The 14,449-nt window shown below is 59.0% G+C and overlaps 1 protein-coding gene across 8 annotated transcripts in view; it reads right to left on the bottom strand.

Annotated features, from left to right (window-relative positions):
• Positions 1 to 14,449, bottom strand: part of SPEG (striated muscle enriched protein kinase) — a 49,133-nt gene that overhangs the window by 23,704 nt on the left and 10,980 nt on the right. For 6 of the 8 annotated variants that reach the window (XR_006820259.1, XM_046018702.1, XM_046018703.1 and 3 more), the window contains 7 exons: positions 6,108 to 6,283; positions 5,803 to 5,891; positions 4,634 to 4,809; positions 1,844 to 2,104; positions 624 to 782; positions 333 to 522; positions 18 to 241 (listed from right to left, as the gene is read on the bottom strand). Coding sequence is in view for 7 of the 8 variants with exons in the window: in XM_046018702.1 (XP_045874658.1) it covers positions 18 to 241; positions 333 to 522; positions 624 to 782; positions 1,844 to 2,104; positions 4,634 to 4,809; positions 5,803 to 5,891; positions 6,108 to 6,283 (1,275 nt within the window). In the remaining variant the exon portion in view is untranslated. Of the gene's footprint in view, positions 1 to 17; positions 242 to 332; positions 523 to 623; positions 783 to 1,843; positions 2,105 to 2,431; positions 3,262 to 4,633; positions 4,810 to 5,802; positions 5,892 to 6,107; positions 6,284 to 7,212; positions 7,910 to 14,449 lie in introns of those variants that run through there. The other 2 variants (XM_046018707.1, XM_046018708.1) reach the window with 2 other exon arrangements.

Raw genomic sequence — 14,449 nt, 5'->3', positions numbered from 1 at the left:
CCTCCCTGAACACATACACTGTGTCATGCGCCGGTCGTCGCTGCTCTGGATGCGGTGGCCGTTGTGGAACCAGCTGATAGTGGGGTAGGGCAGGCCGGTCACCTGGCACTCCAGCATGGCCTCCTTGGCCAGGCCTACCTCCAGATCCTGTAGTGGCCGCAGGAAGTCGGGCATGGACAGCCGCTCCAGCTCACCCTGCTCCGGCTCCTCGGGGATAGATGGCATCTTCTCTAGCTTCGAGCTGGAAGAACGACACGGCTGCCCAGAGGCCTCCCACCACGGGGCCTGGGCACCGCAGAGGCCGCACCGGCCTCCCCAGGAGCCCCCCCTACCTGGGGCCGGTGGCGGCCGTCCGGGGTTCCTCCACATAGAGCTGGGCCGAGCACTGGGCCTGGCCGTGCGTGTTGGTCGCGCTGACTGCGTACAGCCCCTCGTCCTCACTGCCCACGTGGGCGATGTGCAGGGAGTGCAGACCTCCATCCTGCCGCAGCCGCAAGTTCTCGCTCTCCTCCACCTGGCGGCCTGGGGGAGGACATGGCAGGAGGGCTGAGCAGGCTCAGCCAGGGGACTGGGGCCTCTGGACCTGAGGGCTCCCCCCACATCTGCAGGGTGGAGGGCCGTACCAAAATGAGTCCAGGTGACCGACGGGGGCGGGCTGCCGCTGATCTTGCAGTCGAAGCGGGCTGCGCGGCCCTCCAGCACCTCCATGTCCTCCAGCAGCCGAGTGAACAGGGGTGCCAGCGAGGGCCGCACGGTCAGCCGGGCGCTGCAGGTCAGCTCATCTAGTGGAGAGGGGTCGGCACTGTGGCAGGGAAGGCCACGGAGCCCCAGGCACCCCAACCCAAAGGGCCCACCCGCAAACTGGGCAGGGAAGGGGACCTGGGCTCAGAGCTAGGACGGAACACAGCCCAGCGAGGTCCCCAGACACGGGAGCAGCGAGGCAGTGGGCAAGTCCCTAAGATCTGGCTTTCTCAGGAGGGTAGAGGTTGGTGAGGATGGGTGGCAGGGAAGCCATGGCTGCTGGGACCACAATGGGGGCCCCTCCTCATCACCCCTTGCTCAGCCAGGATGGAGCTCAGCTGGGCTCTAAGAGAGGGGTCTGGAAGCCAAACCCAGTTCCTCCTCCACACCTTTCCCTTGCCCTTGGGGAAACTTTCTTCTGTGCCTGCCTGGGGCCCACACTCCGTCCCTCCCATCCCAGACCCAGAGCAATGCTCCTTGGCGCTAAGACCCCAGCCCACAAGACGTCTTCTGGGGCAAATAAGAGCCCCTTCCACGCCCTGATCCTCTCCTGCTCGCAAAGGCTTCCAGTGTCACCGTGGGCGCTCATTGCCACGGGCTGGTGGGGCAAGATCTCTGCTCTTCAGAGGAGGATGGGGACCAGCTCAGACATGTCTTTCAGAAGAGTAATGGCTGACATTTATAATGCCACCCTTTGCCAGGCTTGGGCTATACTTCGCGCATGACACACATTAGCTCATTAATCCCACCGGTCCCCCTACATGGGAGCCTGTCTCAGGATCCCTTTCTCCAGACGGAGAGTCTGAAGCTCAGAGAGATGAAGTGACTTGTCCAGTCACGTGGCTGTCTGCAGTACGGCGGGAACTGGAACCCAAGTCCGGGTGGGCTGGCTAGACCACAACAGACTGGCTGCCTATGGGGTCACCAGCTCGCACAGACACGGGAGGAGGCGCTCTGTGCCGGAGGCCACTCCCCACGCATATTCTACCCACGCAGGTGCACTGCCTTATCTTGTTTAGCCCCCCCGCTCCCACCCCTCCAGCCCCCAACCTGCGGCTCTCGGAGCCCCCCCGGCAGCCCCAGGGCCCAAGAGGGCAGTTACCTTTGGCCGTGCTGAGCTTGCAGGTGTAGACGCCACTGTCATCCTCATGCACAGACGTGAGCAGCAGCTTGCATTTCCGGCCATCGAAATGCATCTTGCACTTGAGAAGGGCTGGCTGCAGCAGGCGGCCTCCGCAGAGCCAGTCGACCTCCACGTCGGCAGGACCCGCCACCAGGCACTCAAACAGCGCCATCTCCCCGGCCCCCACGTCCACGTCCTGCAGGGGGGCCAGCACGGCCAAGGACCGGCTTTCAGGGTGTGCTGGGGAGGGGGGGAAGCGGCCACAGAGGGCACGCATGGAACAGAGACACAACGGGGCGAGGGAGACATACACACGCACACACAAAGAGACAGACAGATACAGAGAGAGAGATGCGTTTTGTTCCTTTGGAGACAGGGAAAGCCCGCCTGCCTGGCCAGCCCAGCAAAGAGCTCCAGAGCCTGGCTTCAGGAGGGCCACCCAAGCTGGGCCAGGGAGGGTGAACTCAGAGGAAACAGGAAGGAATCGAGGGCAGGGAATCTGAGAGGGCCACGTAGGGGCAGAGACGGCGGCGGAAAAAAAAAAAAACACAGCACACCAGCTGGGTACAAACTGGACTTTATTTGAGCTAAGAAACAGCTTTGTTCAAATGTCTCCACACCCACGACAACAGGACCTGACTCTTTGGCCAACCCTGGCTAACACCCTCATTCCCAGACAGAGCATCCTGGGCCCTGACCGTGAACAGGGGAGTCCCAGATGAGCCCTGAACCTGCCCAGAGCGGGACTGGGTCAGGCCTCTTCATCAGCATAGGGCCCGAGAGCCTCTGGCTTTTAGTGTCTTGTGAAACAGAAAGTGTTGTGCCATTTGAAACCCGTTTCTGGAATGGTGAGTGCCCGGTCCCCCGTGTCATGAGCCCCTTGTCAACAGCCTCCTGACTCTCTAGGCCCCTCCAGTCTGCGGGTGCTCTGCCCTGTCCTCTCCCTCCCTGCCTCCGCCCACACTGGCTCCGACGCATCCTTCCCTGACGGTCACAGACACACAGACAGACAGATAGACAGACAGGGCCTGCAGCAGCGGTAGCACATGCGCTCGCTGGGTGCTCCCCTGCAGGGAGAGACTGGGGGTGGGGGGAGTCTTCATACCCCTCATGGCAGCCCCTTGCTGGCACTCAGTCCACGTGGGGGCTCCCAGCCCGCCCAGCCCTATGTCCACTTGGGGAGGAAGGGTTCCTAGGGGCCCACGGTCTATCCCAGGATGCTGCACAAGGTGGGGAGGGGATGGAATGGGAGGCTGGGACAGGGTCCGGGCCGGCGGGCCGGCAGGGCCTGTGGGCAGGAGGCAGTGAAACACAGCGAGGTCCGAGAGGTGCCTGAGACAGGGGCGCAGCTCGGAGGGCAGCGGGGGGAGCGCAGGCGGCCCCCTGAGCTCACTCGCCTGTGTACAGACAAAAACCTCAGTCAGCAAGCGGCAGGTTAGTGCAGCACGCGCACACGCACGCACGCACACGCACGCACACGCACACACACACGCACGCCACGCAGACCTGGCTAGGGCCCCTCTGCATGGAGAGTGGTCTCTAAAATGGCCAGGGCACCCTGCCACTCTCAGCTCCCCCCACATCAGCCTCGGGATGGGGGGCCGGCAGCCAGCCAGAGGCTGGGAGGGTCTCTGGGGTTCCTGGACAGGCAGAGGCCATGGGCAACCAGGGAAAAGGCATCCACAGGCATCAGGGGCACCCAAAGCCTAGGGGATGTCAGGAAGAACCCCAAAGAAAGAGAAGCACCAAGACACGGGTTAACACAGAGAAGCGAGGCAGACCCTGGAGGGGAAGGAAGAGGCCAGGAAATGGGGGCCAGATATGGATGCAGGGAGAGCTCAAGGTTCCAGAAACCAAGGAAGTGGCAGCCCCAAGAACAGAGGCACTGGGCAGGTGACTGAGACAGGCAGTGCCCAGTGGAGGTGACCATGACTGTGAGAGTCGGAGCTCCAGCAGGGGCTGGGGGTATCTGCAAAGCTCTCCGAGCTGGCCTCTACCAGGAAGGGAGGGACGATGTGCGAAGCTAAGAAGGGACTCCCAGCCCTGAGCTGCTCACAGGGAAGGGGGAAGTAGAAGGCAAGGTTGATGACCAGCCCTAGGGAAGAAAACCACCAGCCCCCCAAGGGCAACCTGGCTGAGGCCTGCCTGCTATCCCTGTTGCCTGAAAGGTCCCCTGCCCTTCTGCCCCGACTCCGGGGGCCTAGCCCTCTCCACATTCCATAGTCCTGCTCACCCTGGCACCCCTGGGGTCCCTCCAGTGCTTTAAGCCCAAGTCACCCCAAGGGCCCCTCCGAACGGGTCCAGCTATCAGACTCTCCCACTGCCACCTCCAACCACAACAGCTTCTGCACAGCAATGGGATGGGCAGGAGGGCAAAGGGGCAATAGGGGAGAGGCAGGGTGGGTGTGAGGGAGGAGCCTGGAAAGGGCAAGGTGACAAAAGCTTGGAAGAGGGTGAGGAGGGGACAGCTGGTGGCAGGAAGCAGGGTCTCTCTCTGGCTAGCATCAGGGACAGGTGTGACTGAGCACAGGGAAGGCCATACTGTGTAGTAGGCTGAGCAATGAACTTGCCCTGTGGCATTGAGCAAGTCCCTTCCCCTCTCTGGGCCTCAGTTTACTCAGCTACAATATAAGCAACCAACTGTGGGATCTCTAAGGCCTGTTGTGACATTCTCCAACTGAGGTTGTGTCCAAGTTGGCATCTGAGCAGGGATGTGGCCAGGGCTAGGGCGGGGGGTTGGGGGGTTCATGGAGAGTGTGAGACACTCACCTCTGACCTCCAGGCGGGCCTCACACTGCCGGGCGCCATACTCGTTGACCGCTTTGCAAGTGTAGAAGCCAGCATCGGCCCGCTCGGCTGCCAGGATCCGCAGCCGGCACAGCCCGCCCTCTGCCTCCTCGGCGAAGCGCCGCTGGTCTGGGCGCACAGGCTGCCGGTTTCTCAGCCTGTGGGAGGGACAGGAACTCACTCTGGGGGCCCAGGCCGTGACTGCCCCTGCAGGCGATTCACGTCATCTACCCCCTTCCCAGATCTGTCCTCTGGGCCACAGGGCCTGACTCTGCCATCCCAGCCCTCCACCAGCAATTTCCAGAACACCTCTGCCTACTTGGAACTTGCCCTTCTTGGAACCTAACCAACTATTCAGCTCTTAATAGTTCTGAAACGTCTTTGTGTTTTATTTTTACTTTTTATAATAAACAGTTTTCCCACTTCCTGAAAGGGATGAGAAATAACTTAAAATGTTAAAAAAAAAAAAATCACACAGGGGACTGGCCAATCAATGACAAATGAAAACTAGGACCCAAACTACTAAGAACCTAAGCAAACAGGAATCGGGGTCCCAGGCACCCTGGATAAAGCACTGTAGCCTTCAGCCCCCGGTTTTGGCAGCGCAGAAACAAACTGTTATGCCTGGGCCTAGCACAGGGCTGGGTGCAGAGCAGCCTCAAAAATCACCCTGCTGGCACCTGAGTGGCTCAGTGGGTTAAAGCCTCTGCCTTCAGCTCAGGTCATGATCCCAGGGTCCTGGGATCGAGCCCCACATTGGGCTCTCTGCTCCGCGGGGAGCCTGCTTCCTCCTTTCTCTCTGCCTGTCTCTCTGCCTAGTTGTGATTTCTCTCTGTCAAATAAATAAAAAAAATCACCCTGCTGTCGCCTGATGGGGGTGCGCGAGGGCAGCCTCCTGTAAGAGATGACTCCGCCCATTCATCTCCAGCAGGACAGACAGGAGAACTTTTGTTAACCACCCCCCTCACCCCCAAGAAGGAGAAGCCCTGAATGAGCCTGAACAAATGGGTAGGGGCATGTTCAGGGAGCGGCACCACTGGACCTGGGATGAGACCCCTGGGCAGGTCACAGGCAAGTCCACAGAGGGCCCCCTGCCCTCTACCCAGAGGCCAGGCCTCAGCGGGAGAAGCTTGCGGGGTGCTGCTACTCACCAGGAAACCACTGGTTTCGGCTCCCCCAGTACACGGATGCTCATGGTGACATCTTGGCCTTCTCTTACTGACTGGTCCATAAGTGAGACCTGAAGGGGACCCCAAAGTGTCAAGGGAGATATTCAGGGCCCAGCTGTGGGACAGAGGCCTCTTCCACACTGGGCTGACTGAGGCTAGCTCCAGATTAGAAGGGTTAATGGGCCAACTTCTAGGTCTTGCTAGAACCTGGTGGGGCCCCAAGAACAAGGGCCCACATGAAGGAATGGGGGTGCCCAAGGGCTGGGTGCTGGCCTCAGGGGTCTGACCTTGAAAGTGGGGGGTGCCTTGAAGCCAGTGTCAGAGGAGCGGCGGTTCTGGCTGGGACTGAGCTTCATGGTGGGGGTGTGGGGCCAGGTCTCTCCAGGCTCTGGAAACTCCTCTGGGGGGCTCAGGTATTCCTCGTCAGAGGTGATGGGGCTGCTGAAAGGTGACGTGGACCCACCTGGAACAGAGAGAGAGGAGAGACAGTGGCACAGAGAGAGACGCCAGGGGAGGAAGGGGGGACAGAGAGAATGACAGAGCTGGAGAGATCAGCCCCAGATCAAGGACCTGATAAGGTCTGGAATGTTCCACACAGTCTAGAAGGAAGACCAGTCCTGCCCTGACTTTACTTCTTGGGGCTCGTACTTGCTTGCTATGTGACCTTGCTCAGATGTCTCCTGTCCCCAAGCCCCTAAATCCTGCTCTGCCCCAGACTCTCCTAATACTGATACTGTTGAACCCCCTGAGTTCAACAGTACAGTAGGGGAACCGTAGCGAATAGCCTGGGACAAACTGTTCAGGTGGCAGAGGGGCTGCCCTGGGCCTGATGGGAGACCTGAAGTTCTCCTGGAGCAGGGAACCCACATTCCTGGCATGGAACTGCAAGCTTCTAATGGTCCCCAGAGTGGTACAGCCCAGGCACCCGTCTCTTGGGTGAGCTGGGCCTGGTGCAGAGGAACACACACCTCACACAAGCCCCATCCCGGCAGTGCCAGGGCCAGTGAGGCGGCACTGTCCAGCCCGCCCTTCCCCCTCTCCCTTCTCAGCTTCCTGCCCCAGATACCCCAGGGGCACCTGTTGGCTCCAGCCCTAGAACACGGACCCCAAAACTCTCAGGGGATGGAAAAGCGGTTTGAGTCATCCACAGAGAAAGGCAACTCAGACTGGAGAAGGGGAGAGGGGCACCAGGGTTCGCTTTGGGGGAGGGGTGTCCCCAGGGCCCTGATGCCCTCCCCTGCAACTGGCCAGGGGCCCAGCCTCACTGAGCTGGCTCTTATCCGACTACCAAATACAGACATGAATCCGCCACAGCCCCCTGGCCCCTCCTCCTGGTTCCCCCACCCCAAGCCCCTGTGGCCCGGCCCCCCACAGGGCTGCACCCCAACTCACCCAAGACTCTGAGCACAGACCCCAGGCTGCGCCTGTCCTGAAGGCTCTGCCCTGGCACCAGGCCCTCCTGCCGCCTGTCCACTGCCCACCCCAGCCGGCTCCCCAGGGAGCAGAAGCCCAGCCTGCCCAGCCCCACTCGCCCGCCCGACTCCTGCTGCTGACCCTGCTGAGGCTCAGCACGGAGGGCCTGGGGGAGGGGAGGGGGGAGGTGGGGGCTGGCCAGGCAGGGCCAGGCTGGGTGGCAGGCAGGCAGCTGGCGGGGAAGGTGGTGCCTGCTGAGACCACAAGCAGTCCAAGGGAGGCCGAGGCCCGAGTGGAGAGGGAGGAGAGGGGAGGGGCAGAGCGCTTGGCCTGGCTGTATTTAGCTACCCTGCTCGCTCCCCAGCAGCAGGATCTGCTTCTTCTCTCCTTACAGCTTCTGGACCCTGACAAGAGCAAAACCCCTCACTGGTGCCTCCACTTGAAGTGCCGGGGCCTCAGCCCTGGGGGAGACAGGGGTGCAGTGCGCAGCAGCACATGGATGCCTGCCCCGAGCCACTCCCTCCAACGCACCCACCACGGGAGGCAATGATAGCAGATGGCACTGAGGATGCCCCTGCTCGGACCAAACCACCAAGAGTCCCACGTGGGTATGTGCTGATCAGCCTCAAATACTGGGGCCAGGCCATACCCTCTACCGTGGTGCTGAGAATCACAGAACTGTCAGGACCTCCGGCCTCCTTCCCGGAAATACCCCCTGCCCCTGAGAGCGTCCCAAATCCCACCTCTGCCTCCCCACTACTGCCACGGCAGGTTTGGCCCAGCACCACCCCGGGGGGAACTGGGCCTCCACCCCTCTCTCCTCCTACCAGCTTGGATGGGGGCACCTGTTGGCAATAGTGTCTCACCCTGTTGGCCGCCCCCCAGGGCCAAGGGTCATGAGGCAAGGGCTGTTTCTAGTAATGCCGCACAGTGAGCAGCCATCTGGACTGGGACTGGGGAAGGGGCCTGGAGATGAACAGCACAACAGGGGAGCTGCTGAAGAGAGGTCACATGGCCTTCTCTCCCCACCTCCTTTAAAAGATCTATTCATCTATCATTTGAGAGAGAAAGAAAACACGCAACCGCATGCATGATGGGGAGGGGCAGACTCCCCACCAGCAACCCGTCGTGGGGCTCGACCCCATGACCCTGAGACCACGGCCCCGAGCTCAAATCAAGAGCTGAACGCCCAACCGACTGAGCTACCCAGGTGCCCCCCTTCCTATCACCCCCACTCCCCGCGACCCAATGCCACATTCCCAAGCTATGACCTGTGTTTCCCAGCACTGCCAGAGAAGAAGGAGGCGGGGACTGGGAGAGGACGGGGCCACCATTCAGGTTGGCTGTCTTGAGGTGGAGGTGGGGAGGCAAGTCAGAATGGCATTAGGTGAACATCTGCCAGGAGCTGGGCCACCAGCTGATGCTGAGATGCCAGTCATAGCCCCTGGAGGTGGGAGCCCCCTCCCTGCCATGGAGCCTGTGACCTCCAGGGTCACCTCTAGGCTGGATGGCGCTGCAGGCACTCAGGCACTCATAGGCCCAGGGAGGGACCTCAGAGATTTAAGCAGATTGGCAACGTTTGCAGGAAGCCTGGGAGACTCCTGGTGGTGGTTGGGGAAACTGCATGCTGCAAGAACCCACCTGAATCAGGGTCCTCAGGCCCCCTCAGAGATGGAGGATCTCTGTCTCCAGCTCCCAAAACCTCTGGGGTTCTACGCCAGGCTCTGGTGCCACCCCACTTTTTACCAGCCCCCCCACCAAAACCATCTTTGCAGCCAGTCCCTGTACCTCAGTCCTGCTCCACCCACAAGCCGGGCTCTCACTGTGGGAAATACCGTTACACCGGCCAGGAAGTAGGGAGCAGGTGTCCCCAAACCTAGCAGGCACATAGGCCCACCATGTGAGTGCTGCCCCTACACACCCCATCACCAAGACATGCTGACTCTGTGCACGTGTGTGGCATTTCAACAGTGCTCCCAGGTTGGTCTCACTTGATGAAAATATAGGTGTGAGGGAGCCCTCAGTGTGTCGGGGGGGTGGGAGGTCTCTTCCCACCTAGACCAGCACGTTTAGTTCAATACCAGGCCCAACATGCCTTGAGACATTCTAAGGGTAAATAGACTAACAGCCACCTACAATGAAAGGCTTTCTACACCAGGGCTTCTCAGCCACCCATATCGGGACCGCCTGGGAGCCTGTTTAAACCATAAATTCCTGGGCCTTACTTACCTGACCTGAAGAATTAGATTTCCTAAAACAGAGGTCAGGAAACTACATTTTTAGCAAGCACTCCAGGTGGGACGCCTGGGTGGCTCAGTGGGTTAAGTGTCTGCCTTCGGCTCAGGTCATGATCCGGGGGTCCTGGGATTGAGTTCCACATCGGGCCCCAGGCTCAGTGGGAACCTGCTTCTCCCTGCCCTTCTGCATCTTTGCTCCTGCGCTCTCTCGTGCGCTCCCTCTCTCTCAAATAAATAAGATCTTTTTAAAAAGCACTCCAGGTTACTCTTATGTCCATGAAAGTTTAGGGACCCCTGTGATCCTCATGGGAGGAAGATGACCCTAAGAGGCAAGTTCCATTTTATCTGGCCACTAAACTTGGGGGCAGGGTTCAGAACCTCAGAGGTCTGGCTCCACAGCCCAGGCACTTCCTACAGCAACATCTGGCCTCCCATCTTGAGCAAGGTCCCTGACTCTCTAGCAGAGGTTCTCAAAGCTCACAGTGCCTCAGGATTGGGCTTAAATCCCGGACTGCTGTGCCCTGCCCCCCGAGTTTCTGATGCACCGAGTACATTACTGTGCATCCCTAACATATTCCTACAGTGATGCGGACGCTGCTGGTCTGGGGACCACACTCGGAAGACCGCCACTCCAGGGACTTCTCAGCTAACCCAAGCTCCCCCACTCTTCGGCGGGTCTTCAGCAGTACCCTCCACAGATGCCTGTCTGGCCCAGCCTCTCCCGTGTCACCCGGGGTTGTTCGCGGGGCTGGGAAAGTCACCCAGATCTCCACCCCCCCACCCCACTGTCTCACACACAATCCTGCAGTCCACATGGCCCTGGACCATCCAGGAAGGCCCCCGGGTATGGCTGCAGGGAGTAAGAAGGGGCCAAAGCACGGTCCTGATCTCAGGAGACTTGTGGCCGGCCGGACAACAATTCCCTCCATACACAACCAGAACAGTGAGCAGGAATAGAGAGGAGGCAAGAGAAGGGCAGATGAGGGCCACAGAGCGCAGACAGCAGATTCCTCTGGGCTCAGGGAAGACAGGGTAACTGAGGGAAAGGGTGGTATAGGAATTAAGAGTTTGGTTGAAGCAGGAGAAAAAGGAAAAAGTCTTTCCAGAGGAGGAAGCTGCGGGAGCAAATATTCAGAGACAGCAAGAACATGAAGACGATTGTAGCTCAACCTGCTGGCCCCCAAACTGGGTAAGGCTAACAGAGTTAGAGCGGGGTCTCCCACGGCCCAGGTCCTCAGGTCCAGACGGGGACTAGAGCGGGGCCTTCACTCTGAAGGCCAAGGGGAACCCCTCGAGGCTTCGGAGGGACAGGGTGACACGCAGAGTCAGCAAGCCCTCATCCGGGGCCCGGCCATTCCCGACCTGCATTCCCCGGGCACTGTCTCCAGAGGGGGTTCCTCTAAACATCTGCTGTGCTCGAGCCACTGTGCAAGTCAGCGAGCCCAAGTGCAGAGGGAGATGCAAGTTGGCCTGCAGTGGGTATCACCCCTTCCAGAAGAGAAGAGGTTTCTGTTTTGGTTTCAAATGGATGAAAAAGCCAAGAGAACTTGCCACAGCCGGCCTGACCTAGCCACAGCAACCGTTAACTCCCCACACGTGATTACACGGAGATGCTCTGTGCTGGACAAAGCATTGGCGCCCACAGTGGACTAGGTGCCCATTCTTCTGCGGGGCTGAGCGTGACAACACCCACCATGAGGGAGCAGCCTTGGGAGACACCCCCCGGGGCCAACTTGCTTCTGGAAGCCAGGAGTAGGAAGGAAGGGTTGAGTCTGGTCACGGGGCCCACACTGTTTTTTCAGATGCTGACCAAACCCCTTCAAGGACAGGCAACGGGGTCATGTGGCATTCCGAGGTCCTCTCCCTCGGCAGCTCCTGCCTTCACAGGGAGAGGCTGTGACTGTGGCAGCCACGGCCAGGAGAAGGAGCACGGGCAGATGCTGGTGTCCTTCCCTTTATACTATATACAGAGTTTATAACCAAACTCCCTATATACAGACTCCCTATAACCAAACTTCCCTATATACAGAGTTTATAACCAAACTCTGTCCTGTTACGAAGGTGTCATTCCTATGGGAAGGCCGGAAGGAGCTCTGAAAAGCCATATCCTCTGGCCCAAATGTCCTTAGCTACCTCCTCAACCCCACAGGGCCTCATAAATCTCACCCAGTAAGTTAAGCCCAGGGGACATACAGACCCTCATCTCACAGGCGAGAAAACTATGGCCAGCTAAGGAAACAGGAAGAGGCCAAGGTCTCAGCCAGAAAATGCTAGAACCTCAGGTTCAAATATACAAGATCTGTGCTTGAGGGAAGACCGAAGGCAAAAGGATGGAGCTCCCATATCCCCCATTCCTCCTGACCAGCACCCAAAGGGCCTCCTGTCAGACCCAAGGTGGAGATGAGCTGAACGTGATCCCACATGCACGCAGGGAGACAAAGCAGGATCACCGCCGCAGTGGAGATGGGGAGCCCAGGGAGGGAGAGAAAAGCCCCCATCAGACCCACCCAACGAGGGCATCTGCCTCCCTCCCCTCGCCCCACTCCCCAACCAGCGGGAGCTCATGAGCACAATTCTTTCTTAACCCTGAACCTCTTCTGAGTAGCAGCGAAAGGGACAGTAAGGAGTGGAGGCTTGGGAGACCCAGGGACAGGGCTTCGAATCACAATCAGCCCCCAACTGGCCCTCTGCTCCTAGAGCTGAGCACCCCAACAGCGTAGGCACTAGGCCCCTGAGACTACTTATATGCATCTTCATTAAAACGTAAAGAAAAGAAAAATCCAGTTCCGTGGTCGAACTAGCCACAGTTCAGGAGCTCAACAGCCACACGTGGCTAGTGGCTACCATACTGGACTAGGCACATATGGAACATTTCCCTCAGGCAGAAAGTTCTACTGATCAGCATTTCTCTAATGCACTTCGCTGGGGCTTTCCAAGTCTCAGCTCGCTCGTGTGTAATGTGGGCATAACAACAGAACCTACCACCCAGGGCAAGAGTAAATGTGGTAACGCAAGCGACACAGGGCTGGGTACGCAGGGAGCGCTCAGGAGATGCCCACCTACGTCCTCCTCTTCCGCCATCCACCTGAGCGCATTTCCAGCACCGCCAACCACCTGCTGCTTACAACGTTCCTAGGCGGATTATAGCTGCTCAGTAAAGGTGGTGAGCTTTGGGCTAGCTCTGTGTCCCTTCATTCTCCATGTTTATGTCTTCCTATCTGTAAAATGGGTGTATCACCACCTATCATGTCCCTCTCCAGGGGACAGATATGGGGCGAAGTGGCCAAATAAGAGAAGAGGTGTGGAAGGACACCGCCCAGAGAGCTGTAGGAGTTGGCAGCCAGGCCGTATCAGTAAATGTCGTGTGACAGACGTGGGCAGTTAAGAATGCTCAGCTTCAGGGGCACCTGGGTGGCTCAGTGGTTTAAGCCTCTGCCTTCGGCTCAGGTCATGATCTCAGGGTCCTGGGATCGAGCCCCACATCAGGCTCTCTGCTCAGTGAGGAGCCTGTTTCTCCCTCTCTCTCTCTGCCTGCCTCTCTGCCTACTTGTGACCTCTCTCTCTCTGTCAAATAAATAAATAAAATATTAAAAAAAAAAAAAAAGAATGCTCAGCTTCAGGTAAGCATACCTCTCACTCTCCCCAGCCACCCGCCCCGACACACATACCCCTCTGGGAGAACGACTGTGGCCACCACAGCAGAAGTCCTCAGTGGGCTGGCTGGGGCAGGCTGGAAGGGGCCTGGGGCGGGGGGGATGAGAACCAGATGCTGTCCTCCAACGCCTGAGTGACTACGCTGTCTAGTTACCCATTCCCTAGTTACCCGTGGTTCCCAACCAGGAATTGAGCTCTGTGAGCTCTCCAAAGCACACCCTTTGGGGGTGGGCACCCCAAGAGGGCACTGTGCAGCTGGTCCTGGTTGCCAGGGCCACAAGGTGGGTGGGGGGTTAAGGAACAAGAAAGGGAGGTGGTTCCAGAAGACTTCTTCCTATCAGACACTACACATTCCCTCCCTCAGCTGACTCCCCCTCATTCCTGCCTGCCTCCCACTCCCCCTACCTGCAGCCACAGGGCCACACTGCCTGACTCCCCTTCTTAGTCCCACCCCCTCACTCCGCACACAGTGCAGGCTTGAGATCCCTACCCCGGCCAAATGTCTGTGCCACCCCCTGGTTCCGCCCACTCTGCTGCTCTCCAGGTCCACTGGCCCTTGTCCAACCGCGCCGGACCAAACAGTGCCTTGTAGGGAAAGAAAGTCTGCGTCCGCCAAGAGAGTCCTGGGGCAGAGTCAGCATGACTTATGGGGGCTGCCCTCTGGGGGCAAAGCCCAGTGCCACGGACTAATGCGATGAAGCCTGTCTGGCTCCCCAGGGTGGGCTGGGTTGGGGGGAGACACAGACATGCCACAATGGGCTGAGGACCCAGAGGCTGGGAAATATGGAGAAGCTGGGGCCGCGGGCCTGGCAAAAGCAGGGGGGGAATCCTTAAGACAGTCTGAAGAATGCCCAGAAAAGGAAAAGGCAGCTTTCTGGACCTGGGCACAACAGCACCCGTTAGTAACGTTAACAGCTAACATTTGCCTTCTGCTTCACATAAAGCCCGTTCACACGTTTGCTTTTGTTTGTGAGGATGGTAGAATCACACAAAGGAGGAAACTGAAGGGCAGGGAGGTTGAGTACGACAAACACAGAGCTCCCAGTCAAGTGCGGACAGCTGCCTTGCCCCAAGCCTGCTTCCCAACCTTAAAAGGCTCCCAAATGGCCACAGGCCGGTATCGGGACACCCCCCCCACCCTCCTTGCCAGATCTCAGCCCATGCCAGATATTGACCAGAGTCCTGGAGTCAGCCCCAGGCCCCCTGAGGAGAGCTGGGAGCTGAGTCACAGGCCAGATCCCAGAGGTGATGGAAGGACGGAAGCACGTGTGGAGGGCCGGCATGAATCAGCGCGGTGGGAGGGGCGAGGAAAAGGAGCAAGTCTG

Source organism: Meles meles, chromosome 9 (assembly GCF_922984935.1).
Source record: "Meles meles chromosome 9, mMelMel3.1 paternal haplotype, whole genome shotgun sequence".
In the NCBI taxonomy this organism is placed as follows: Eukaryota; Metazoa; Chordata; class Mammalia; order Carnivora; family Mustelidae; genus Meles; species Meles meles.
Note: the sequence above shows the minus strand (reverse complement) of the source record. Positions and strands in the feature narration are given on the sequence as shown.